This window comes from Somniosus microcephalus, chromosome 10, assembly GCF_052327205.1.
Source record: "Somniosus microcephalus isolate GS21.2 chromosome 10, FLI_Smic_1.0, whole genome shotgun sequence".
In the NCBI taxonomy this organism is placed as follows: Eukaryota; Metazoa; Chordata; class Chondrichthyes; order Squaliformes; family Somniosidae; genus Somniosus; species Somniosus microcephalus.
The window spans coordinates 145,224,094-145,251,696 of NC_140996.1; the positions used below are offsets into that span (position 1 = coordinate 145,224,094).

The 27,603-nt window shown below is 45.9% G+C and overlaps 1 protein-coding gene across 3 annotated transcripts in view; it reads right to left on the reverse strand.

Moving 5' to 3' along the window:
- Positions 1–27,603, reverse strand: part of LOC147111728 (ubiquitin carboxyl-terminal hydrolase 35-like) — a 109,903-nt gene that overhangs the window by 53,712 nt on the left and 28,588 nt on the right. For all 3 annotated transcript variants that reach the window (XM_085998910.1, XM_085998908.1, XM_085998909.1), the window contains 5 exons: positions 26,400–26,535; positions 20,690–20,819; positions 18,880–18,981; positions 9,352–9,510; positions 6,584–6,777 (listed from right to left, as the gene is read on the reverse strand). In XM_085998910.1, coding sequence (XP_085855036.1) covers positions 6,584–6,777; positions 9,352–9,510; positions 18,880–18,981; positions 20,690–20,819; positions 26,400–26,535 — 721 coding nt within the window. The remainder of the gene's footprint in view (positions 1–6,583; positions 6,778–9,351; positions 9,511–18,879; positions 18,982–20,689; positions 20,820–26,399; positions 26,536–27,603) is intronic.

Consider the following 27,603-nt stretch of genomic DNA (forward strand, 5'->3'; position numbering starts at 1 on the left):
GATTCACTCCACGTGTCATCAAGAAACGGCTGAGCACACAGGATACAGCAAAGGCTATGGGTCAGGCAACATCCCGGCTGTCGTGCTGAAGACTTGTGTTCCAAAACTAGCCGCGGCTATAGCTAAGCTGTTCCAGTACAGCTACAACACTGGCATCTATCCGACAATGTGGAAAACTGCCCAGGTATGTCCTGTCCACAAAAAGCAGGACAAATTCAATCCAGCCAATTACTGCCCCATCAGTCTATTCTCAATCATCAGCAAAGTGATGGAAGGTGTCGTCGACAGCACTTACTCACCAATAACCTGCTCACTGATGCCCAGTTTGGGCTCCGCCAAGACCACTCGACTCCCGACCTCATTACAGCCTTGGTCCAAACATGGACAAAGGAGCTGAATTCCAGAGGTGAGGTGAGTGACTGCCCTGGACACCAAGACAGCATTTGACTGAGTGTGGCATCAAGGAGCCCTAGTAAAACTGAAGTCAATGGGAATCGGTAGGAAAACGCTCCACTGGCTAGAGTCATACATAGAAACATAGAAGATAGGAGCAGGAGTAGGCCATTCGGCCCTTCGAGCCTGCTCCGCCATTCAACGAGATCATGGCTGATCATCCAAACCCTAGCACCCGGTCCCTACACCGACAGCCATCCACCCAAGCCCTATCCCCATAACCCCACGTATTTAATCCCCCCTAACACTAAGGGTCAATTTTTTTTTTTTTTTTTAAATCATGGCCAATCAACCTAACCCGCACATCTTTGGACTGTGGGAGGAAACCGGAGCACCCGGAGAAAACCCAAGCAAACACGGGGAGAATGTGCAAACTCCATACAGACAGTCACCCAAGGCCGGATTTGAACCCGGGTCCCTGGCGCTGTGAGGTAACAGTGCTAACCACTATGCCACCGTGCTGCCCTAGTACAAAGGAAGATGGTTGTGGTGGTTGGAGGTCAATCATCACAGCCACAGGACATCGCTGCAGGAGTTCCTCAAGGCAGTGTCCCTGGCCCAACCATCTTCAGCTGCTTCATCAATGACCTTCCCTCCAACATAAGGTCAGAAATGGGGATGTTCGCTGATGACTGCACAGTGTTCAGTTCCATTCACATCTCAGATAATGAAGCAGTCTATGCCCGCATGCAACAAGACCTGGATGACGTTCAGGCTTGGGCTGATAAGTGGCAGGAAACATTTACGCCACAGAAGTGCCAGTCAATGACTATCTCCAACAAGCAAGAGTCTAAGCACCAACCCTTGACATTCAACGGCATTACCGTCGCCAAATCCCCCACCATCAACATCCTGGGGGTCATCATTGACCAGAAACACAACTGGACCAGCCACATAAATACCGTGGCAACAAGAGCAGGTCAGAGACTAGGGCCTAGAAATTGGGTTGGTAGCGCCGGCGCTGAGCACCAAAAGAGACCTAGAATTGGGGCGAACGCTATGAGGATAGCACCAACTCAGAAATTGACTATACATTTAGCGCCTGCGCTAAGTGTTTGCGCCCGCGAGCGCAAACGGCTCATGACGTCATTTCAGTGTGCAACGCCTTTTAGGAGCGCCTGAGCGCATATTGGGTGGCGCCCGGAGCCTTAGCGCCCAGCGCTATTAGTGACAGTTCGAAGGAGAGCTAACAGGCCTTTCTCGGAGTAGGGCGGCGCTATTTAAAGGGGACAGCTCTAGTGCAGAATCTTCTGCCACTTGGCCTGCTCATTGCGATCGCTGCTGGAGAGAGTTGGCGAGCTAATGTGGAGCAGAGTTCTGGGATTTGAGCTTTACAGTACCTGGGACCTTCAACCCTGTCCGAAGCACTTGCAGCACTACACCTAAAAGCCTTTTGACCAACTGGCATCCGAATGGGAGCTTGTTTGGAGGGCGACGGCCTCATCGCCCAACACTGTGAAGGGGCAGAGAGACGGCGGGAGGGCCGGGATTGTCCAGAAGGAGGAGGGGCAATGGAGGTCGGCCAATCCGACGGGAGGCTGCGAGGGTCTTTAGGCAGCAGGTGACAAGCCTTGACATGTCGGAGGAGCAGTGTTTGCGAAGGCTCCGAATCTGGAGGGACATTGTTACTGATCTGTGCCACCTGCTTGGTCAGGATCTGCAGCCGCGTGAACGCTGCAGAACCTCTCTGTCCGTGATGGCTACACTGACTGAAGGCCTCCATTTTTATGCCAACGGCTCCTTTCAGTCAGCCATTGGGGACAATGCGACTGTTGCATTCGGCAAGTGACAGATGCCCTTTATAGGCGAACGCGTCCATTCATTACCTTCCCTCGGACCCTGCACAAGCAGGCGGAGGAGGAGGAGTATGAGGAGGAGGAGGAGGAGGAGGAAGAGCAGGCGGAGGAGGAGGAAGATGGAAGGACTGCTGAAAGTGGAAGGTCCATTCGTCAGAGGCTCCTCTGGACTCGTCTCGACACCCCTGTGGCAGAATGATGAGAGTCTTACCTCATGGGCACTTTGGATGTTTGAGGGCCTCTGCATGCCAGCATCACTGAAAGTAGTCACATGCACCAAGCAACATTTAAACTTCTGTTTATTGACACAAAAGTCTTTCATTACAGCTAAACAACGTAAAGTGAGCAGAAACCATCACTGCCAAAATAAAAGTGACCTGTTCGGCAAAGCAGCAAAACTCAACAAAAATCTGCACCTATAACAGCAGGTGAGGGTGTCCGTCAATTTGGACAAACAAACGTCTCAGCACCTCCCTCTACAACTGGCCCCTTGAGGGAGAACGACTTCTCGTTCATGCCCAGCCCCTTCCCGCCCTGCTGCTCCTACGTAATTGCACCCCAGTGGCGGCCTCAAGGCTGGGGGACGCTTGCCGACTGTCTGGAAGCGCAGAAGCCCCTGAGGCACGGCCTGGCCGACCTACCTCTGGGCTTGGAGGGTGCGGACGCGGGATGCTTGCTTTGAGCATGGCTGGGAGCAGTGTGGCCTGCAGGTGGTGGCAGCTGTAATGCAGGCGTCCCAGCACTGGCATGTGCAATGGTCTCCTGCCGAGAGAGGACACCTGCACCATGGTCGGACGACACACTGGCTATCTGAGGGGAGCGGCTCGGCTCATCGGCCACAATCGCAGGCTCCACGGATTCCTGGCCTTGTACGGGAGTGGAAGGGCCCGGGGTGATCCTATCTGATGCAGAGAGGGTGGCTGCAGTGAGACATCGCGTTGCGTCAATCTGGCTGTGGAGGAGCCCAGCAAGTGAATGCGTGGCAACAGTGAAGACCTGTGTGCCAGGTGCCAGTGCTTCGGAGAAGGCCTGGACAGTTCTTCCCATGGCTTCGGACAAGGCAGGAGCCGACCGCTCCACTGCCTCGGACAAGCCCTGCACAGACCTTTCCAGGGATTGTCCGAAGCCCTGAACAGTCCTTTCCATTGCCGACTCAAAGCCGTGGACAGTCCTCTCCATTGTTGGGCCGAAGCCCTGGATAGTCCTGTCCATTGTGGCCCCGAAGCCCTGGATAGACCTGTCCATTGTTTCCCCGAACACCTGGAGAGACCTCTCCATTGTTGCGCCAAAGCCCTGCAGAGTCCTCTCCATTGTTGCCCCGAAGTCCAACATACTCCTAGCCAATGAATCTATTGACTCAGGCATCTTCTCCACTGCAGCCATCAGCTCCGTGTGTCTGACCCGGGCCTGTTTGCTCATCTCTGCCAGGCGCCGGACCTCATCTGCACTCTGTGCAGCAGTCATGACGACCTGCCTTGCCCTGCGGGGAGACGGTGGCCGAACTTGCCTATCCCCCCTGCGTTGCTCCATGCCGCTTGGTCCGGCAACTGGTTCATCCTCAGAGCCATCCCCCCTCCCCTCCAGGGGACTACTATCCCCAGTCTGCAGATGTCTCAGCTCCCCGGATTCTGCAACCGCTGGTCCGGATTCCTCCTGGTCCTCGCCTCCGGTGGCACTGGCGCTGGCAGCTTCAGCGCGTTGAGCCCGAGTTGGTGCTGCTTCATCTGAAAGTGGGAGGTGGAAGAGTGGCTTTAGCAAAAGGACAGGTTTGCTGAAAGGCATGCCAGATTGCAGCATGGCTCTGACATGGCTGCACACTGAGGATGCATGCTGGCGGGGGGACCAAGTGGAAGGCAACAGGTGGAAAAGGTGAGAGTCTTACCCTCGCTGTCGGTAATGGGGTCGGCAGATGCAGTGGTCACTGGACCAGACAGACGTCCTCCAAGTATCTGGTGCACTCTCTCCTCCAGATCCGTGAGAGTGACCACTTGTGCAGGTCCGCCACCGGTTCAACGCTGTTCTTTTCTAATCTGCGCCATCTTCGACTGCAGGGGAAAGAAGGGGAGGTTGTTACATGAGGCCTTGAGACATCATTGCATGCCCCCCATTGTGCAAGAGCCCTTACAGGAGGCCTTGAGACATCCTCGCATGCCCCCCATTGTGCAAGAGCCCTTACATGAGGCCTTGAGACATCTGTCCATGTGTCTGCCCAGAAAGGGCCATGGGTGCATACTGACAGATGGCCAGTGGCGCATCATTGCAGCAGGGTGCCCAAAGTCAGCTGCAGATGGAGGGAAGCACAAGTTTGGTAAACCATCACTCACCCTAACGATCCGTGTGAGGTCGTTGAATTTCTTCCTGCACTGAACAGGGGTCCTGGTCGCCATGCTGCTGGAGTTGACCCTCACAGCAACCTCCCTCCAAGATCGTCAGTAAGCCTTCTGATTTGGCCTCTTGCCATTATCCGGGTACAGCACCTGTCGACGGTGTTCAACTGCAGCCACCAATTGGTCCAGAGCCTCAGTGCTGAAGCACTCTGCTCTCTGCCTAACCTTCTCCATAATGATGAACTTTGTACCGCCAGACAAGGGTGAGCGCCTACAGGGCGTTGGGTGTTGAAGCTCAGTCTGACTGACCCACCCCTTTAAGAGCCGGCCGGCACCTGCAGGTCTCGTGCTTTGCCGTAATTGAGTTCACCTGCGCTGCGCCCGTCCGCGTCGAAATTGAGTAGCACCTGACCTTTTGCGCCTTAAGAGCACCGTGCAATGGCTGATTTAGCGCCTGAATCCCCTTTGGGGGCGATGCAACCCAATATCGCCCCAGGCGCGGATAGCTCTCGTCTGGCTATAAACTTAGCGCATCGCCAGTTCTAACGCCTCAAGCGGGGCTATACCCAATTTCTAGGCCTAGGTATTTTACGGTGAGTGTCTCACCTCCTGACTCCTCAAAGCCTTTCCACCATCTACAAGGCACAAGTAAGGAGTGTGATGGAATACTCTCCACTTGCCTGGATGAGTGCAGCTCCAACAACACTCAAGAAGCTAGACACCATCCAGGACAAAGCAGCCCGCTTGATTGGCACCCCATCCACCACCTCAAAAAACATTCACTCACTCCACCACCGGCGTACCGTGGCTGCAGTGTGTACCATCTACAAGATGCACTGCAGCAACTCACCAAGGCTTCTTCGGCAGCACCTCCCAAACCTGCGACCTCTTCGACCTAGAAGGACAAGGGCAGCAGGCGCATGGGAACACCACCACCTCCAAGTTCCCCCTCCAAGTCACACACCATCCTGACTTAGAAGTATATCGCCCATCCTTCATCGTCGCTGGGTCAAAATCCTGGAACTCCCTACCTAACAGCACTGTGGGAGTACCTTCACCACACGGACTGCATCGGTTCAAGGCGGCGGCTCGCCACCACCTTCTCAAGGGCAATTAGGGATGGGCAATAAATGCTGGCCTTGCCAGCGATGCCCACATCCCATAAACGGGAAAAAAAATAGACTTTCGTTCCAAAAGCTTGAATAGAGCAGTGTATTAAAAATATTAATTCCTGCACAAATCTCCAAGTTAAAACTACCTTATTACAGCCAAGCAGGATGAGTCCTGTTCAAATACCTGTTACAGTACCATGGTATGGATAAGTTTAAAATTAAGTTCCTCTAAAATCATCTCTGATAAATGTTACTTTTTTCCAATCATAAAGTTTATTTATTCTGAAAATGAATCTCAAACTACTGTATATCAGATGAATGCCTCTAAATTTATTGAGAGGTGGCACCATTACTTAAGCAAATCCTCCACAATTTTGATATTTTGCCAAAAGTGAAAATTAAAATGTCATGGCTACAATGTTTCAAAGGGCAGAGAGAGAGAAGCAGGTGCATTCAATCCAGATGAACAGAGGTTCAAGTCCCAGGACTGCCTGTAATTTAAGCTCACTTACCACTGCTTGGGAGCAAGCTTCCAGATTGTAACTGAACCATTTGATCGAGTACCTTACTATGGTGGAAAAGGAACAAGAACATGATCTGAAAACATATATCCCGCTGAGCATTTGAAAACTGCTACTGACAGCAATGAAGTGCAGTTGATGGCCCAGATCATTTCACCTTCCAAATTGAAGGTTGTTGCAAGGCAAAAGTGCCTTCTATGCGAAATCTAGGGGGAACAAGGATTTAAATTTAAAAAAAACATATCTGGCCCAACATCCAAATTTCTTATACAAATCCTGTGAAAGTCATATAGCAGTACAATATGAATAGTCATCAATCGAAGCAACATTCACAGTTCGATAGTACCAATATTGTATGTGCTTCAGATACCTACTCAGAAGCCATGAAAAGAGCCTGAATGACGCTGTTCATGTAGCAGGTATTGCCTAGGTTGGCTAGTCCTATCCTTCCTGTATCTGATTTTGTAGCAAGTCTTGGATACAAAGATGCCAATGGATTTTTCTGTGATGTCCAGGCATTCTGATTCAGCAGATGCTTTATTTTCTCCTCATTTGGAATTGGAAAGTCCTAACAGAGGCATACATTTAATCTGATAACATTAATAGAGCCACACAAGATTATATCACAATTTTACCCAAGCCATTTGTTTGGACAGAACATCAATATTTCACCTTCACAACAACGAAAAGTTATCAGCACCTATCTGATAATGGGGCAAAATAAATCGCTGACACCAGTACCAAAAACAACCTTATTAGTTAACTCCAGATACTGCTGAGACAAGGATCAAACCGCTTTGTTTAAACTGAATTTATAAAAAAGAGAACTGATATTTTTTTAAAAACTTATTGTTTAGCTGTACTTTAGTGCAGCAACACAAGACAATATTCGACAGGAGTAAAATTGGATGAATGCTGGGATTTCCCTCCCCTCATACGCAAAAGCTTATTTAAATAATTTGCATATGAAGTCAGATTAGGTCAAGTAAGTGATTTCCTGTGATGGACAGAGGTTCAACAGGAGTCAAGAGTGAAATACTGGGAGTTTGGGGGGGGGGGGGGGGGGCGAAGAGGAGAGAGAAAGAGAGAAGAGGGCATGTATGTGACAGAAAGACAGCGCATGCAAAAGAAAGCGACAGCACGGTGGCATAGTGGTTAGCACTGTTGCCTCACAGCGCCAGGGACCCGGGTTCGAATCCGGCCTCGGGTGACTGTGTGGAGTTTGCACATTCTCCCCGTGTTTGCGTGGGTTTCCTCCGGGTGCTCCGGTTTCCTCCCACAGTCCAAAAATGTGCGGGTTAGGATGATTGGCTATGATAAATTGACCCTTAGTGTTAGGGGGATTAAATACGTGGGGTTACGGGGATCGGGTGGGATATGTGTCGGTGCAGGCTCGATGGGCCGAAATGGCCTCTATCTGCATTGTGGGGTTTCTGTGATTCTGTGAAAATGCAAACCACTGTATTAGCATCAGATTACACACATAGGGCCGTATATTCCGATCCCTACAGGTGTGTATGTGCGGTGTACTCAGCCGTAGGAACATCGGAAATGCCAGTTTCAGGCACGCGAAGTGCATGCGCTGAAAACCGGCATTTCCGATCTGTCAAGAATGCTCGAGAGGTCAGAAGCCTGCCCTGGAGAAGGGTCTCTGCGGGTGGATGGTCCCGCTTTCTGGAGAACCTCCGCCCGCAGAAAACCCTTAGAAATCTTACGCCTGGTAAAAGCAGGTGTAAGGCCTGCTTTTACCAGCATAAGATTTGATAAAAGTAAAAAAAAATTTTTCCCACTTATTTATCATTTAAAAATACTTTTAAAAAAGGTACGTTTATTTTTAGCCCCGTAAAAAACGAATTATTTTTTTTCAAAAAATTACATTTTTGTTTAAAATATTTAATTTATATTGTAATTTCAACTCATTTTAAAAATGTGATTTAAAAAAATTATTTAATGTTTGTGTTTTTGGGGTGATCTCCATTCATATATTTGACAGGTCTATCTGTCAAGTGTATGAAGGGAGATTCCCTTCTTTGATTGGCTCCCCATGGCCCACGTGATCCCAGGGACACTTGCGAACCGCATGCACCTCTGGGTACGTGGGCCCTGCACATTTTGAGTTGGAGAAGCCCAGCGGAAGTGTCCGGACCTCGGGAGCCCTCAGGTAAGTCCCTGGATTTTTCTCAGATCGGAGGCCTCCGCACGCAGGAAGCCTCCGATCGGAAAATACGGCCCACAGTGACTTGCCCTGTACTTAGTCTGGAAGTTTTTCCCAGCTAGCCTTACTACCTTTATTTCTAATGGATTGATGTGCCTGGCAGACTACTGTACTGTTGACTTGCCCTGAACCCAGCCCTTCTGCACAAAGGTACCGCATCCTGTGAGGGACACACCTGTCATCACCATCAAGTGTGGGTGAGGTTGTTTGGGAGGAGGTGGCTGTTACCCTGTAGCGTACTGTTCGCCTGTGACCATTATGGATAATCTCGTTCCAAGCCCCAGTCAATATTTACTTTTTGGGAATGGGGCCACCAATGGAACAGCAGAAATTATGCGATGTATTAAAAATCTGATGAAAGGTCAACCTGAAACGTCAATTTGTTTCCCTCTCCACAGATGCTGCCTGACCTGCTGAGTATTTCCAGCATTTTCTGTTTTCATTAAAAGTCAGGTACTGCGGATAATAATGACTTCTGCCATCAGACCTGAACTTTTGCCGAGATCAACTAATTCTGCCCTGTCGCATAAAGAGGAAATCAGATCTCCAAGTGCTATAAACTCGTATCTCCTGCTGGCATAGGCTGCAGCTGGAACTTCTCGCAACTGATTAGGAATCCCAGTTTTTGGACTATAGGGAGTAGTGATGGTAAGCCTCAGGCACAGTGTTCTGATGAGCCAATCATCAAGGTACAAATAGAAAAGATGCATTACGGACATAATACTAATTACTGCAACAAAAAAAACTAAGCCTTAAATAAATGCACAACTAAAATATTTGATTGCATTATGTATTTTTACTTAATGTGCTTGAAATATCCACTTTAAAATGTATGTACAATAATAAAAATAAACACTAAGGTTGATCAAAATTAAAATGCAATTGAAGGAAAAGAGTGAACTGATCAAATTATTGTCTATCATTTACCTTTAGTGCCTCTATTACAGGCTCATATAGGTCAGGGAAGCCTGAAAATCGGAAGATCATGCAGTGCACTAATTCAGACAGTTGTTGAAGACAGTTTGTACCAGTGTTAGATTCCTCTTTAGACAGTGACACCATTAATTTGGGAATGTGAGGGACAAGCTGTGGAGGAAAAAGATTATATGAATTACTGCAAATAAAACTTTAAGCCTTAAATAAATACATAACTAAAATATTTATTGCATTAAGTATTTTTATAATTTAATTTAGCATTCCATTTGATTCTACAACTCATTTCAGTAAGCAGCTACAACATTAATGTATATTATATGGAATGCTTAAACCCATGATACAACACAGCCCCAACTGAGCCTAGATTTTTCCAGTCCATACATAAATTGCACTAATAAATAAAAATTACATGATGGGGGCCAATTTTATGAAAGCACTCTCCTGGATTTTAACAGGAAATTATAAGCACGCTTCCCAAAATTTTCCATCTGTTAAAGTTAACGGTTGCAAAATTATGGCAAGTGCATTTGTGATTTCCCAATATGCAATCCAGAGGGTGAGGTGGAATGATAGTTGTGGGGGCCATGACTGGAATCTGCCAACATATGCTCCCAGGCAGGCAAGACTCCATGCTAGGAGCTTGCATTCCATATAAGTTAGCCTATATATGTTAGCGAGACAACAGTGGTGCTTGCAGATGGTATTAAAAGTATACACCATTGATGAACTCAAAATGTTCCAGAGTGTCAATTGACAACACTGTCAGCCAATGAGTTGCACTGTATCATCCAATGAGTTGAAGGCAGGGCAGGACTTACGGCAGGACTCACAGCAAACAGTCTATTTTACAGCAAGCAAAGTCTATTTACTCAGAAAACAGAGTCTATTTAAACAGCGCACTAGGAACACAGGAACATAGAACAGGAGTAGGCCATTCAGCCATTCAATGAGATTATGGCTGATCTGCGACCCAACTCCATATACCCGCCTTTGGCCCATATCCCTTAATACCTTTGGCTAACAAAAAGCTATCGGTCTCAGATTTAAAATTAACAATTGATCGAACATCAATTGCCGTTTGCGGAAGAGAGTTCCAAACTTATACCACCCTTTGTGTGTAGAAATGTTTCCTAATTTTACTCCTGAAAGGTCTGGCTCTAACTTTTAGTCTATGCCGCCTAGTCCTAGAATCCTCAACCAGCGGAAATAGTTTTTCTCTATCTACCTTATCTGTTCCCCTTATTATCCTGAAAACTTTGATCAGATCACCCCTTAACCTTCTAAATTCTAGGAAATACAACCCTAATTTGTGTAATCTCTCCTTGTAATTAACCCTTGAAGTCCAGGTATTATTCTGGTAAGCTTATGCTGCACTCCCTCCAAGGTCACTATATCCTTCCTAGGGTGTGGTGCCCAGAACTGCTCACAGTACTCCAGGTGTGGTCTAACCAGGGTTTTGTATAGCTGCAGCAAACAGTCTACAGAGTCTATTTAAAGAGTCTCCATGAAGTGCAGTAAACTGAACTCATGACCAAAACTACAGCAACTTCTCCCGATAAAAAGTGATTTCTCCAGCAAAATGCAGTGAGTGAAGGATAGTTACACATAAATTACGTGCGTAAAATTCAATCCCAGTCACTTACAGCAGTGCGAGCTCCAGGCGTGATTGGCGGGGGAATTACCCAATCAGTTCCATTCTGGCCCGGAATAGTGGGGTCACTATTATTTAGCCAAAATGTTCCTGCTCTCCCAGTGTAAGCCCTACATCTATATTCTCTTCTAAAGTAGGGCTGCTGAGCCTGCAGATTTCTTGGTGAGTTGGCAGATGAGGTGTTAATTAAGAGGCAACCTGTAGCTGCACAAGGAGGAATAATCCAAGTCACACTCACTTCCATTTTTTCCTAAAACTTCCAAACAAGTTGGACAACTGAAATAAGTCATATTTGGGGGAGAAAACAAGGGAGGGGAAGGAGGTGTCTAGAAGTTGACTTGATAACTCTAGCACTGAATACCACTTGTCATTTATTTAATTTCCTGTAGACTTAACAATTTAAACAAATACATTTAACTGACAGTCATATAACAAAAATACAGAAGTACTGCAGAATACAGTAAGACAATTTCCCAAATGTTCAACCTGTTTTAAACCCTCCCATTGTAGGTTCCAATTTTCTCTAAAAGCAATGTTAAGAAAAGACAACTAAGTAGATCTCAAATAGTAAGCAAACCTGGAAGTAATCACTTAAGGATATTCGCAATTAAATCAAAAATAATTCTTCAAAAAAAAATTAGACACTTTCCTGATGCAAACAAATATATCATTTAAAATTATTCCTGCAATGAACTCAATTCAGTACAATTGATAAGTGCTAACGTGCAAATTTCCCACTAGGTAAGATTTTCCTGAACTGCTCGTTATTTCTCAAAAATGTCATAAGGAGAAAACTTTTTTTTTTAAATATATAAACTTGCCCTCTTCCTTTTCCCTTGCTGTTAGCCCTCTAAATGCTGTTTGTTAGAATATTTTATGAAAATGGTTTCAATCTAAGAAAACAGTCACGGTATCCCATCTCGCTTTGCTCCAGCATTTTAACATGTTGCGGGGGTGGGGAGTTGAGTCTTGCCTTTGCGTGTGAATGAAAAAAGTTTGTAAGCTAAAAGACAGAGAATGTTTCTAAACTAGGATAACACCCAAGTCAAGAGATGTCCCGTACCTAGATAAGGGAGCTGGTTGCGGAGACCCACATATCTAAAGATCCATAACATGGTAAACAGTTTTAGCAATAGACTTGAGGGCACCCTGCAAGGCCAGAAGTAAGTTGGTACTCAGATGACAGGGTCTTGCGCATTCCTGGAAGGGACATTTCTTCAGCCAAGATAAGAGATTAGGTCTAGCAATACGTGGCACAACCCATCTGAAGTCAGTTAACACAGAGTCGGCATGGTGGGATAATTAATCACTAGAAGGTAAGAATAGAGATGCGTACATGCAGCCCAAGATTAGAAAGGTAGAGCATCCTCCTACCAAAAGTTAGAATTCTCAGGACGGTCCAAAGTCCACAGCCGAGCAGGCAGCCAAGGGAGTCGGGACTGATCACCCTGGGCCTAGAAACCAAGCTGTATTACTTGCTTGTCATTTAATGTAATCTGAAGACAGATGTATTGTAACACTGTTGAGTTAATATATTTTAAAGCTTGTTGTTGAATAAACTACTTACGCCCGAATCACGCGGAAGTTATTCCTGAAGGACTAACAACCCTTTGTTGTGACAGTAACCATGGAAGAAATCCACTTTCGCTGTTCAATTTGAACACAATGAAATGCTCAAGTGTCATCTGGGGTAATTTGCTCTTCCAGCTTCTCATTCCACGGTGAGGCGCATCCTTTCCCTGCGTACCTCCTTTTGCATGGCATAACTATATTCAGGATTTCACTGTGTAGGGAATCATAGCTGCACACTGACATCCTACTGCTCTGTAGCAGCAAACTATTATCCAATATTAGTAAAAACAAGGGCCTGGAGTTTTTTTCCGGTGCAAATTCACCTGAAATCGGCCAAACCAGCGCAAAGAATTGCGGAAGTTAAGCGCAAGTTACGTTCAGTGCAAACCGAGTTTCTGCGATCTTTTGCATTAATTTAAAAAAAAGTTATGCTAGGAGCCAATCCCACCCACAAAACTGGCTACGCCCCAGATTGAATTAATCACCATTGCAAGTTTCCGCTAATTGTACCCATTTGCGGGCCTTCAAGGGTGCTATAAAATTAAGCTTTTTTTTGGCGCAAGGACACCAATAGGCACATTTTAAAAGCTTTTGAATATAATTGTTTTTAATTTACTAAGAAACTGACTACTGTACACCAATATAACTAGCAAATCAAACCTTCCTCGCAGTGTGTGATGAAATATGCCATTCATCAGGCACGCTGTATTCTCTGTGTTTGATTGTGCCTGTGACTGTGACAAGCAGGGGTGTTTAGTTTCAGTTTCATTTCCTTACCTGTATTGTATTGTGTGTAGGGCTCCGCCCATACCTGGCCCCTACTTAAGCAGGCCCCAGCGTGTCTCACAGGCAGTACAGCAGATCTCTGGATGAGAGACACTTCTCCAATGTGTATTACTTTGAGTTAATAAAAGCCTTGCTTTGCTCCGTTAACGTTGAATCTCAGATTCATTGAGGCACATCAATTTTATTAACTCAATTTTCAACGCAATGGATCAACTCTTGAAACCTGAACGTTTGGATTTGGACCCGCATGCTTCGGACGCATCGGCACGATTCGGACACTGCTTTAAGTGTATGGAATTCTTCCTGGACAATTCCGCAGCCATCACAGACGCTACGGATGCTGAAAGTATGAAACTCGGAATCCTGCGGAATTGGGTAAGCCACCGGGTTTACCCCCTCATCCAAGACGCCGACACGTACCCGGCCGCCTGCGACATCCTAAAGGCGCATTACCAGCAGCCTACGAACGAGGTGTACGCTAGGCATCTGCTCGCTACTCGCACACAGCGACCTGGGGAATCGCTGGATGAGTTCCTAGTCACCCTGAAAACGCTTGGCAAAGACTGCAAGTGCCAAGATGTAAAAGCCGCAGTGTACACCGACGAACTTGTTTGTGATGCCTTTATCACAGGCCTCAGCTCCACTTACATCCGGCAGAGACTACTGGAAAAAACAGGATTGGACCTGAAACAGGCTGTGGACACAGCGCGATCCCTGGATGTGGCCCAGAGAAACTCGGACGCCTACTCTTCAGCCCACGCCGCCACGTGTGCACCAAGGGCGCCACCATCTTGGAAGGCATCTTCCCCACCCGGCAGCCCGACACCGTCGGGGCCCCGCTCTCCCTCCAGAAGCCCTACGACAGCCGCGACGCGTCGGGGCCCCAACTGCTACTTCTGCGGGCAGCCGAAGCACACCAGAAACCTGTGCCCGGCGAAAGGCACCACCTGCTTTAAGTGCGGTAAGAAGGGGCACTTCGGGAAGGTGTGCAGAGGGAACCCCGCTGGAAAACCCGCCACCGCCGCGTGTGCGCCGTGGGAGCGGCCATCTTGGACGCCATCTTGCCCGACCTCGTGGGGTCCGCCATCTTGTGAGCAGACAGCGTGGATGCCATCTTGTCTCGATCAGGGCCCTACAGTGGCATCGGTCACAGTGGACCAGACCAGACCACACCCGCTATCCAAATCAATGGTGGACATCAAGGTAAACGGGTGCAGGGTTAAATGTTTAATTGACAGTGGAAGCACGGAGAGTTTTATTCACCCTGGACTAGTACAACAACTCTCTCTAACGGTGGTCCCTGCTCGGGGCACCATCTCTACGGCTGATAAAACCCAGACATCGACCATTATGGGTTACTGCGCGGTACAATTGTCCGTTAACGGAACTGTATATGATAATTTTAAATTACTAATCATGAAGAGTCTATGTGCGGCCGTGATCTTGGGCCTGGACTTCCAGTGCCACCACCAAAGCATCACGCTCAATTACGGTGGGTCCCAGCCGCCCCTCACAGTGTGCGGTCTGGCTACCCTGAAGGTAAAGCCGCCTTCGCTATTCGCGAACCTTACTCCCAACTGCCGGCCAATAGCGACCAAAAGCAGGAGGTACAGCTGGGAGGACAGGCGGTTTATCGCGACCGAGGTGGACAGGCTGCTGAGGGAGCGCATTATTGAATGCAGCAACAGCCCATGGCGCGCCCAAGTGGTGGTGGTGAGGGGTAGCGAGAAGAAACGGATGGTGATCGACTATAGCCAAACGATCAACATGTACACCCAACTAGACGCCTACCCGCTACCCCGCATATCAGAAATGGTGAACCAAATTGCCCAATACCGGGTGTTCTCCACCATCGACCTCAAGTCAGCGTACCACCAGCTCCCTATCAGACCAGAGGACCGCCCGTACACCGCCTTCGAGGCGAACGGACGCCTCTACCAATTCCTCAGAGTCCCCTTTGGGGTGACGAATGGGGTCTCGGTCTTCCAGAGGGAGATGGACCGCATGGTCGATGATCACCACTTGCAGGCAACCTTCCCCTACCTCGACAACGTCACCATCTGCGGTCACAACCAGCAGGATCACGAATCGAACCTTGAGAGGTTCCTGAAAACCGCACAAAAACTCAACCTCACTTACAACGAGGACAAGTGCGTTTTCAACACCACGCACCTCTGCATACCAGGCAGCGTGGTGGAGAATGGGGAAATCGGACCAGACCCCGACCGATTGCGCCCCCTACGGGAGCTGCCCCTGCCCAACACTCCCAAAGCCCTGAAAAGGTGCCTGGGGTTATTTTCTTATTATGCCCAATGGGTCCCCAACTACTCCGAAAAAGCCCGCCCCCTCTTGAAAGCATCCTCTTTTCCGCTCTCTGCTGAGGCCCACGCCGCCTTCAAAAGCATTAAGCAGGATATTGAGCGGGCCACGCTACAAGCAGTGGACGAGAACACTCCCTTTCAAGTGGAAAGTGATGCGTCTGACTTTGCCTTGGCGGCCACCCTCAACCAGGCGGGGCGGCCCGTAGCTTTCTTCTCGAGGACCCTCCAAGGGCCAGAGATCAGACACTCCTCCGTGGAAAAGGAGGCCCAAGCCATCGTGGAGGCAGTGCGCCACTGGCGCCACTACCTAGCCGGCAAACGCTTCACCCTACTTACCGACCAGTGGTCGGTAGCGTTTATGTTTAATAATAAACAGAAGGGAAAGATCAAAAATGATAAGATTCTCAGGTGGCGGATCGAGCTCTCCACCTTCGAGTATGACATCATTTACCGGCCAGGGGCCCTTAACGAATCCCCCGACGCCCTCTCACGAGGGATGTGTGCCAGCACCACCGGGGATCGGCTACAGACCCTCCACAACGACCTCTGCCACCCAGGGGTCACACGGCTGTTCCACTTCATAAAGTCCCGCAACTTACCCTACTCGATTGAGGAAGTTCGGTCTCTGACCAGGAACTGCCACACTTGCGCTGAGTGCGAGCCTCGGTTTTACCGCCCAGATAGAGCCCACTTAATCAAAGCTACACGGCCCTTTGAGTGGCTCAGCTTAGATTTCAAGGGCCCCCTCCCGTCAGCCAACCGCAATGTTTACTTCCTGAACATTGTGGACGAATACTCCCGTTTCCCATTCGCCTTCCCCTGCCCAGACATGACCAGCGCCATGGTCATTAAATGCCTCAACAGCCTGTTCGGTATGCCAAGCTACATCCACACGGATAGGGGGGCGTCCTTCATGAGTGAAGAGCTACGCCAGTACATGCTGTCCAGGGGGATCGCCACGAGCCGTACCACCAGCTACAGCCCCCAGGGTAACGGTCAGGTGGAGCGAGAGAACGGGACAGTATGGAAAGCAGTCACTCTAGCTCTAAGGACCAAGGGCCTCCCTACCTCCCGCTGGCAGGAAGTCCTCCCAGATGTGCTCCATTCGATACGGTCGCTATTGTGTACTGCCACTAATGCCACGCCTCATGAACGAATGTTTGTCTTTCCCCGGAAATCCACCTCGGGCGTATCCATGCCGTCATGGCTCTCCACCCCAGGTCCGGTATTTGTACGAAGGCATGTGAGGGGCCACAAGACGGACCCTCTCGTGGAGTCAGTGCACCTACTCCACGCCAACCCCCAATACACGTATGTCCGGCATGCCGACGGAAGGGAGGACACCGTGTCCATCAAAGATGTCGCCCCAGCCGGTAACGACAACAACCACGACAACAACAGCAACAACGATCACAGCAACTCTTACCCACCCACTATTCTTTCATCACCCCCGGAAGAACATAGACCAACGGTGCCCCCACCAACTACCCCTTCAACAACCCTGGCGGCGCCCCCGGCAGAGACCCAGGAGGCCACCGGGGACACCCAGCCGACACCCGCGGCACCACAACAGCTACGTCGGTCACAGAGGACTACCAAACCCCCGAACAGACTAAATCTGTAGAAGGGGTGAATGTGATGAAATATGCCATTCATCAGGCACGCTGTGTTCTCTGTGTTTGATTGTGCCTGTGACAAGCAGGGGAGTTTAGTTTCAGTTTCATTTCCTTACCTGTATTGTATTGTGTGTAGGGCTCCGCCCATACCTGGCCCCTACTTAAGCAGGCCCCAGCGTGTCTCACAGGCAGTACAGCAGATCTCTGGATGAGAGACACTTCTCCACTGTGTATTACTTTCTGAGTTAATAAAAGCCTTGCTTTGCTCCGTTAACATTGAGTCTCGGATTCATTGAGGCACATCACAGTGGACAACATCAACCACCTCACAACCGGTCATGGTAGATGCTGCCACCTTCTCCATAGATGGAAGATTAAAGCATCCCTCATCATGCAACTGTGGAGCTCCTGATCAGACCCTGGAGCACATCATTGAGCACTGCCCTCAGAGGAAATTCGCAGGCAGCCTACAAGATATCCACGCTGTTACACTGGAAGCTTTGGCCTGGATATCTGACTTAGATATTGTCATTTGATTTGCTTTGCTACTACCATACGAAAGAAGTGGAATGGATCTGTATAGTTTTTTTTTAAAGTAATTTTCAGTTATTTAAAATCAGGTTACTCACAGGTGGTGGACTGATTAAAGTGCTTACATTTTGTGATAAACCCATCTTCAGTTGGTGTAATCAAACTGCACCAAGTTACCACTCTTAAACATATCAAGGATTTTTTTTTTTTTTTTTAAAGCAATTAAAAAATTATTTTCTAAAACACTGCCTGATTGCACTGGCTCATGGCAAATTTTACATTTGGTGGTATGCAAATGAGCTTGAGCGGAAACTTGGGAGAGAAAAAACACTTCTCAAAACAATCTCAGATTGCGCCTCAAGTGGAAAAACTACCCCTGGGGTACTATTTATTTTAAAGATCTCTAGATTCATGACTTCTTTTTTGTCCGTGTTAAGCAGTTCAACGCTCCTTCATTAAATTTACTAAAGACAATGCCATACCACTGTCATAGCGAAATGAAAGCTCACCCAGTGAAAACATAGTCCACCTTTGCACTAAACTGCTCATTAATGGTCAAAAAGAAACCAGTATGACGACCTACTGCATGGTCATCTTTGCAGCATACCTTATAGCTAGTTCCTATCTACTCTGTCCCATCTTTTCATAATTTCTCAGCTTTGTGAAGCTGAATAGAGAAACAGGTGAAACCAAATCTGCACCTTCAGATCACAACTACTGAAAATGTCGGTCTACCACAGCGGGTGATCTAGCACAACTGCTTTAAATAAAAGTATTCTACTCAGGGCCCATTTCAAATGGTGTCCAGAAACAATTTTGAATTGCTATATAGCATCACTTTTTTCTGCAAGTAATGTGGTTTTAGTTCCAAATCTATAGCTGTGAAAGTGGTTCTGTTAATGCTTGTACCATGTTAAAATCAGAATAAACTGATAGTTCGGAATCAAAGGTTATAGTAAATGGTAGAAAGATACTTTCCCTCCGCACACCATCCCAACCCTCCAATCCCCCCTCCCCCAAGACCAAAACTAATAATACTTACCACATGGAAAGCTTCTGGTGAATGTTGGAAACTAAGCAGCATGTATTTCAGCACATCAAGTGCTCCTGCTCTTACAATTGGATAAAATAACCTCGAGAACACCTAGAAGATATAAAGCTTACATTAGGGCTGGTTTAAAGAAAGAACTGGAATGTGTATAGCATGGGAGGTCCCAAAGAGCTTCACAGCCAAGGAAGCTTTTAAAGTGTAGTCGCTGTTGTAACACGTGGAAACATAGCAGCCAATTTGCATACAAGAAACACTATGCATTATAAAAGTACATTTCTTTATCAACATCTTCCAGAAAATGTAAATGTTGTACAGTACATTAATATATTCTAGCCTCTTAATTCATTATAATTAGACTGTGGAAATTATTAGCTTCAGTGAAATACACAACAAAACTAACTGCTAACAGAATGTCGCACCAACATAATGTCATCCTTGTACCTCTGAGCAAGCCAGTTACTGTCAAATTAAGGACAGCTGTGTGTTCTGGATATGTACCTAACAGGACTTGGACCCAGACTCATTTAATTTTTAAGTCTTGAAGTCAGCAGAGACTCAATCTTTTGGGAGTAATTTGATCCTGGGTTTCAGCAGAAAAGACCAACCCACTATTCCATCTAATATCCCCAAACATATATTCTATACAAAACGTACTGGAACCAAAGAACTTGAATAGACAAGAATTAATATTTTCTAAATCAACTCAGGAAACACAAATTCAAATATTTAAAAACTCACTGGAGACAAAGCAGGTACACAAACACATTGCCATAAAATGTTCTCATCAATTTATGTGCTGGGAAAGTGTTATTTCGGCTAGTCACCATATCAAAACAATCCCAGGTCAGAAATACCATAGACCACATCCAAAGTAAAGCTCCTTTTAGCCTGATCTAATATGCCTTAACCCCAACATAAAAAAGGATTAACTACTGCACCACTGTAATTCCTTCCCCCTGCACCAATTCCTACAGCAGCCTAAGTAAAATTGGCAATTAAGTACTGAATCATAAGCAGGATTATGCTATAAGTCTGTACTCAAGAGGAGCCAAGTCAGACTACTCATTTCATGTAGGAGCCTTACATCCTGCATAACCAGAAGACTATTATCCCATTAGCCTGCACTAAATTTAAACCTAGATCCTGGGTGGAGGAAAAAAATAGCAAATTTGTAGTATATTTGGAAGTGGTCCAAGATGCAAAATTCCAATTGTCAACTAGGCAGAGTACTAATCAACTTTCAAATAAGTGGGGTCAACTACCCAGCTCCAGTGTTTCATCATTTATTTCTTGGCTTTTCAGGCACATTTGATCTTTTGTAGTCTGTTGCAACTCTTTACAAGACCCATCAGGAGCCATTTCATCATTACAGTTCAAGTAATAACTTTTACAAAGTTAATTTGGGTGAATTAACACAGGCCAGCAGCTGAGCAGTGCAACAGGATGCAGGTTAGAGCAGGCAATTCAGCACACAGCAAGTTCCCTAAAGGATGGTGGCTAAAAGAGGGTCACCTCTTCAAGCACTATCTTGCACCTCCTAGTTCCATTATTAATCAATGTTCAAAGAGGTCTGGCGAATGCTGCTTTGCAATCTAAATGCCAAGTGTACTGCAGTTCTGGCAATTAAAGAAAAATTTCAAAACATTATTGTAGCACCAACAATAGATCTACAACAGACATTTTTCATAACATGGCATTTTAGCCTCCATCTAAAACTGATTATTCTAAATAATCCATTTTGGTGCCTTTTAGGTGTTGACCTCAAATAATTTCAGAATTACCCCAGTGAGGTGAAACTGACCTGTTCAATTTTTGAAAGTGTGACTTCAATCAAAATGCTGAACTTTTTTACAGCAGCCAAGCCTTTCAGTAAGCCAGTAATCCACTTGTCTATGTTTCTGGCTAATGGCCATGAAAGCCAGTCAACCATACTGCAATTTAGAAAAGAAAGAAGTGAAAAACTGCCATTAGGTGAAAATAGGATTGTCTCTCTGAAAAGTCCATCTTTATAATCTAAAGATGTCTTATATAAAAAGTGTAAGTTATTTCTAAACACCCTTTTTACTTACACCCAAGGAACAGTGCCTGCTAGAAGAGAAAAGTTGAAGTAGACTCAAAATTTATAAATAATTTACTATAAACTTGGAAAGTAGGTACCCTTGCAAAAAAGTTACAATTAATGCCTACAGCAAGTGTCATGATGGAGCAACTATGGACTAAGTATTGTCCTTAGTCATCCAAACAGTTTATCTTAAAAAAGAAACTAACTTGTGAACTTTATGGATAAAAACAGAATAGACTTCCACAATTAAGAATCAAGGCTAATACTACTAATTGAGAACAGTAGAAACAGAGATAATAAGGAAGTAAAAATGATTAGGACACAGTAAACTTTGATTTACAAAAAAGTTTGTATGAGGAAAGAAAAATTGAGAGGTAAAGATTCCCAGTTTTGAGGTCCTTGTAAAGAATGGGGTTACAATTAGGGGACGGTGCAATTAGTCTTAATTTGAACTTAGTGGAGATGTAGAGAGGACGAAGAGCGTGTAAAATAGTGCATTTGGAGCCTAGGAAGAACAAGAGCGGAAAACTCAGGTACAATGACCATAGTGGTATGAATAAAAAAGGTAATAATATTGGTAAATACAGAGTTAATAGTGTCAACAAGCAAAATTGAGAGGGGGGTGATGAACTATCAGCTTCAGCAGTGAACGTAGCTTTGGTGGGAGGTTATATAATGGGAACCTTGAACTACACTGTTTCAGACCCCGTCAAAGACTCTAGAAATATTGAAGATAAGGACAAATGAAAATGTTCATGAACACAGTTCTAGAGCTCCCCAACATAGGCAACAAGATCACCAGTGAAGTGTCATGCTGAAAATCATACTGGTGATCATGGATTAGGCCAGAACTTTTAAGCTTTAATTTAACAGCAGTTTTGATAACTTTACAAAAGTATCAATGCAAGAGCAATAGGGTGGCAGTATGAATGGTGAGAGATCATTTTTTGGGATAGAGTGAAAACAAGAAAACTTGCAAAGAACAGGAAAAGTGGACTGTGAAAGATGCTCAAATTGAAGGATTAATTCTTTCAATGGAGTGGTGGAGGCAATTAGCATAAATGCATTTAAGGCATAGCTAGATAAGTACGAGGGAGAAAGGAATAGGATTTGTTGATAGAGTGAGATGAAGTAAGGTGGGAGGAAGCTCGTGTGGACCATAAACACCGGCATAAACCTGTTGGGCCGAATGGCCTGTTTCTGTGCTGTACAATTCTATGTAATTGCTGCCCGTTAATAGATGTGTGCCAAGACAAGCTTTGGCCTGTCAATCCTGTAAGAATGGGCCATGTCCTTGGACAAATAATGTTCTCTCAAGGCCTCATGACAATGCGATCAGTATTACATTCCTTCCTAGTGATTTACACACGGAGAAAAGCCGGAGAAATAAAACTGGAAATACGCCTTTGTAAAACCAATTAAAATCTAGCAATTATGGTTTCTAAAACATAGGTGTTTAATTGAATGATATCTTTGAAAGTGACCCACCTATTTGAATTTGTCACTATGATTGGTCACATTACCTGAAGTGGGATTCTCCAGTAGTTCAAAGTATTGTCATTCATCTATATGAGGTATTTCTCAAAGCAAGCTGGACTTTTCAAGCAGGGTTAGAAGTTTTTGAAGATTTAAGGATTTTTTGTAAGTTGAGAGAAGACGCAAGATGTTTTAGAGTAAAGTAGCAGTAGAGAATATAAAATGTTCCAATAGTTAATTCAAAAGCCTACAGCCTAGAAACTCGTCTTGGGTGGTGATGCAAAACGGGCAGTATCGGATCGGCTGCCTATTATATGCAGCGCCTGATATTTAGTTCCACTGACTGTAATGAAACAGAATATCAGGCGCTGCGTATAACAGGTGGCTGATTCGACATCACTCTTTTTGCGCCACCGCCCGAGATACATTTCTAGGCCTACAGCTCTAAGCACATACAGAAGTAGAGTACAACAGCCAGAGAAAATGAAGTATATGCATGGTTAGCTAAAGTAGGGAAGGGAGGATGATTGAAGGAAGATAATACCACACAACGAACTCAGAAGTAAAATTAGAGCATCAAAACTACTACTACAACCTGCATTTATATAGGTGCCTTTAACGTAGTAAAACGTTAGCAGAAATACCTAATGTTGCAGCCAACCTGCTACTCAGGGTAGAAGCTGTATTCTTTTATCATCACATCACATCACCAAAAGGGACAACCAGAACACTGGAAGCTAATCAGTAATGTTTAGAATGCAGATTATGAATGTAACCTGGCAAAGTCCATACTGTAATCTTGAACGCTAAATATTATTTTGTTATACGGTGATTAAGTAAAATACAACTTATGCGGAGCTACTTATTAGTAAAATTATTGTGCTTATAGCTTCTGTTGATTTATATTAATCAGTTTACTTTTACTGCAAGCATCGATTCTGCTATTAATCATAGTATAGCAGATGTTTAATAATTGTTACTAATAAATCTCTGTGCCCAATTCAGTTTTAGATGTCTCTGGCAAGAAAGAATTAAGTTGTACCTCACTCAGCATTGTATTGTGTTCCTATTGTTTACCAAGTTGCTTTTGTCAATAATTAAGCTCTTGGACTGGACTATGTAGAGCAGTTTTAATCAAGTTAATTTAAGCATCACCCAGGAAGGCTTAGATACAAATGGTAAATATATATAATAAATGATATGGAGGAGGAAGGGGAGAAGATTTATTTGACTAGTATATAGATTGCATATTGGAATTTTGATGCAATACTTCCTACATATATGTGTTTAGCATTAACATTTCCTGTAACTGGGAGTAAGAGAGACTGAAAGAGTAGGCGCACGTTAGTTGATTGGTTCTGAAGTTAAGTCCCCTAAGAACAGATGATCCGACAAACCTGGCAGAAATAAAACTCACTCAGCATAACAGTTAAACAGAATGAAGCAATCGCTAAGATCATTGAGATTAGAGTTTGAAGAAAAAAATTAGCCCAAAACGTCAGCTCTCTTTTTAGGAAAGTTAACAGTTGTACCATTGGGCTAGAAGAGGGGTATAGAATCATAGAATGGTTACAGCACGGAAGGCGGCCATTTGGCCCATCGAGCCCATGCCGACTCTCAGCTTGTCCCACTCAGTAGTTAAGAAAGATTCACAAAGGTTACAAAAAAAAGATTCAATTACAATAGAATATCTAAATATTGGCATGGAGCTCGGTGGTGCTGACACTGTAGTTAAGGAGGAGGAATGTGAAATAGTAGACGGGATAGTGAGAGACAAAATATTAAGGGGATGCAAAAGCATCTTTGAAAGTAGCTAAATTGCCAGGCCTGGATGAAATGTATCTCAAGCTGTTAAGAGAAGCAAGGGAGGAAATAGCAGAGGCTCTGACCGTCATTTTCCAATCCTCTCTGGCTACAGGTGTGGTGCCAGAGGACTGGAGGACTGTTAATGTTGTACTGTTGCTTACAAAAGGGAGTAAGGGATAGACCGAGTAATTACAGGCCAGTCAGCCTAACTTCGGTGGTGGGCAAATTATTGGACAAAGTTCTGAGGATCAGTATTAATCATAATTTAGAAAGGTGCAGTTTAATCAAGACAGTCAGCATGGATTTGTTAAGGGAAGGTAGTGTCTGACTAGCTTGATTGAATTTTTTGAAGAGGTAACAAGGAGGGTCAATGAGGGTAGCACGTTTGATGTAGTCTACATGAACTTTAGCAAGGCTTTTGACAAGGTCCCACATGGCAGACTGGTCAGAAAAGTAAAAGCCCATGGGATCAAAGGGAAAGTGGCAAGTTGGATCCAAAATTAGCTCAGTGGCAGGAAGCAAAGGGTAATGGTCGACGGGTGTTTTTGCGACTGGAAGGCTGTTTCCAGTGGGGTTCCGCAGGGCTCAGTACTAGGTCCCTTGCTTTTTGTGGTATATATCAATGCTTGACTTCAATGTAGGGGGCATGATTAAGAAGTTTGCAGATTATACAAAAATTGGCCGTGTGGTTGATAGTGAGGCAGAAAGCTGTAGACTGCAGGAGGATATCAGATGAGCAGAAAAGTGGCAAATGGAATTCAATCTGGAGAAGTATGAGGTAATGCATTTGGGGAGGGCAAACAAGGCAAAAGAATACACAATAAATGGTAGGATACTGAGAAGTGTAGAGGAACAGAGGGACCTTGGAGTGCATGTCCACAGATCCCTGAAGGTAGCAGGACAGGTAGATAAGGCAGCATACTTTCCTTTATTAGCTGAGGCATAGAATACAAGTGCAGGGAGGTTATGCTAGAACTGTATAAAACACTAGTTAGGCCACAGCTAGTGTACTGCGTACAGTTCTGATCACCACATTACAGGAAAGATGTGATTGCATTAGAGAGGGTACAGAGGAGATTTATGAGGATGTTGCCAGGACTGGAGAATTTTAGCTATGAGGAAAGATTGGATAGGCTGGGGTTGTTTTCTTTGAAACAGAGAAGACTGAGGGGAGATTTAATTGAGGTGTAAAAATTATGAGGGGCCTAGATAGAGTGGGTAGGAAGGACCTATTTTCCTTAGCAGAGAGGTCAATAACCAGAGGGCAAGTAATTGGTAGAAGGGTTAGAGGGGGGTTGAGGAGAAATCTTTTCAACCAGAGGGTGCTGGAGGCAGAAACTCACAGCATTTGAAAAGTACTTAGATATGCACTTGAAGTGTCATAACTGACAAGGCTACAGACCAAAAGCTGGAAAGTAGGATTAGGCTGGGTGGCTCTTTTTCAGCCGGAATGGACACAATGGACCAAATGGCCTCCTTCTGTGCCGTGAATTTCTATGATTCTATGACACATCTATTCTGTTAGCACTGTGACTACCTTGATGGTATAAAACAGATGTAGCGCACAATTACTGTATTTTAATAAATTAAAACATTTTTTACTCATTTTAGCCTCTCACTGCTACGTACTTGCTCCCAGCCTAAAGGACGGACCAGCAATTTGCTCCCAATAATCATTAAAGCAAGAAGTTCACAAGTTGTCCAGGTAACTCATTTTGTCACCCACACTCCCCATTCCCTTATTCCCCAGATTCCTCATTTCCACAGCATTTTTTATTCTCTCCCCATTCTTCAATTTCCATACACCATACTGGCCAAGGACAGTGATATACTTCCAAGCCTTCAACAAAACTGCTCAAACTAGCTACCAAGAGGTATATGACAGAAGCCTGGGGTGGCTCCCCTCCAATTTCCTTCCCTTGTTGGGGGGGGGGGGGGGGGGGGTGAGGTGGTGGGAAGAAATGTGCTTGCTCTTTGTTCAGTACCCCTTCACTGTGGTACAGCTGAAATCACAAATGCGGCATTTGGTGGAGAGGGATGAGGGGAAGTTATGGGTGCAAATCTGCATCCTACCAGCCAAGGTTCAACAATTGATACTGCAGCATAATTGTGTCTTGTTCTTCACTTTATTTTTAACTCAACTCACAACTACCCAAAAAAGCCTTACTTGGTCAAAGCAGTCATCAGCTCTATATCTGTGATGCAATCATCATTGGTCAAGTTTCGAATGACCCCATCCATGAGTTCCAATGGAACATACTGGACCACAGTGGCCAATGCATTTGATGGCCCATCAGATCCTTCTGTAAAAAATTCATAAACAACAAATAAAACAAAGTTCTTTCAAACAGTGGTTTTATTAAAAGATCTAACCATGTCCCCAATTAAGGACCGTTTAATGAAAACTCAGTATCTGGTTACTTCGTGGATCTGTAATTGTAGTTCATTATAAAGCACATATCCTGCTAAAGCAAAGCACAGTTCAGGTGAATCCTCCGATTTGTTTCAGGACATGGCACCTCAAAACATTCAAATTCACAAACTTGTGTTGCTGTATATCCTCATTTGATCTGGTTTGTTCCTTAGCCTTCCTCCTCCTGTGCTATGGCTCATGTAGGCTCCCTTACTCTTATGCAATTCTCAGGACAGAACTATGGCAGACAAAACCGAGAAAGTGGCAGACAAAACTGAGAAAGTGGTTACCAAAGAAATATAGGCCTAGAAATTCACTAGCCTTAGCGCCGCTTTTGAGGTGCTAGAGGGACTAGCGCCAGAGTTATGGCCAGTTGAAAAATTCCCTGGGGGCCTAAAGCGGCGTTGCACCGGTAGCGCTGCGCCGGCACCGATGACGTCATCGGTGTGCGCAGCGTCCCGGTTGCCATGCCGACGGGCCCCAGCGCCGAAATTCAGTTGCGGCCGCCTCGCCCGTGGCAGCCGCAACTAACACTCTGGCAACAGAGTCCAACATGTGTTTGCGCCGGCGCATTAAAGGCCCCGCGGCGGCCGGCCGCTTTCCCGCCGGCCGCCTGCCCGCAGCTCCCTCCCCGGACTTCTCCCCACCCCCCCCCCCGGAACAGATGCAAGCCCGGCACTTGTCTGAGGTGCCGGGCTCATTTTTGAAGAGATTTGCGCGGGCCGCGGCCGGGTGCAGGCAGCTCCTCCTTAACGGAAGGAGGAGGCCTGCACTTCCCGAGCCTGCCGCACCGCAGCGGGGGCCGCAGCGCCGGAATAGCGCCGCAATGCGGCGCGTTGCGCCAGTTTTCAGGCGCTAAAACCCTTCAGTAGCGCCGGCAGCCGTTTGGACGCGGTGCTACTGAATTTTTGGCGCGCGCAAAGGGACTTAGCGCCGGCGCTAACTTCCGGCGCTAAAG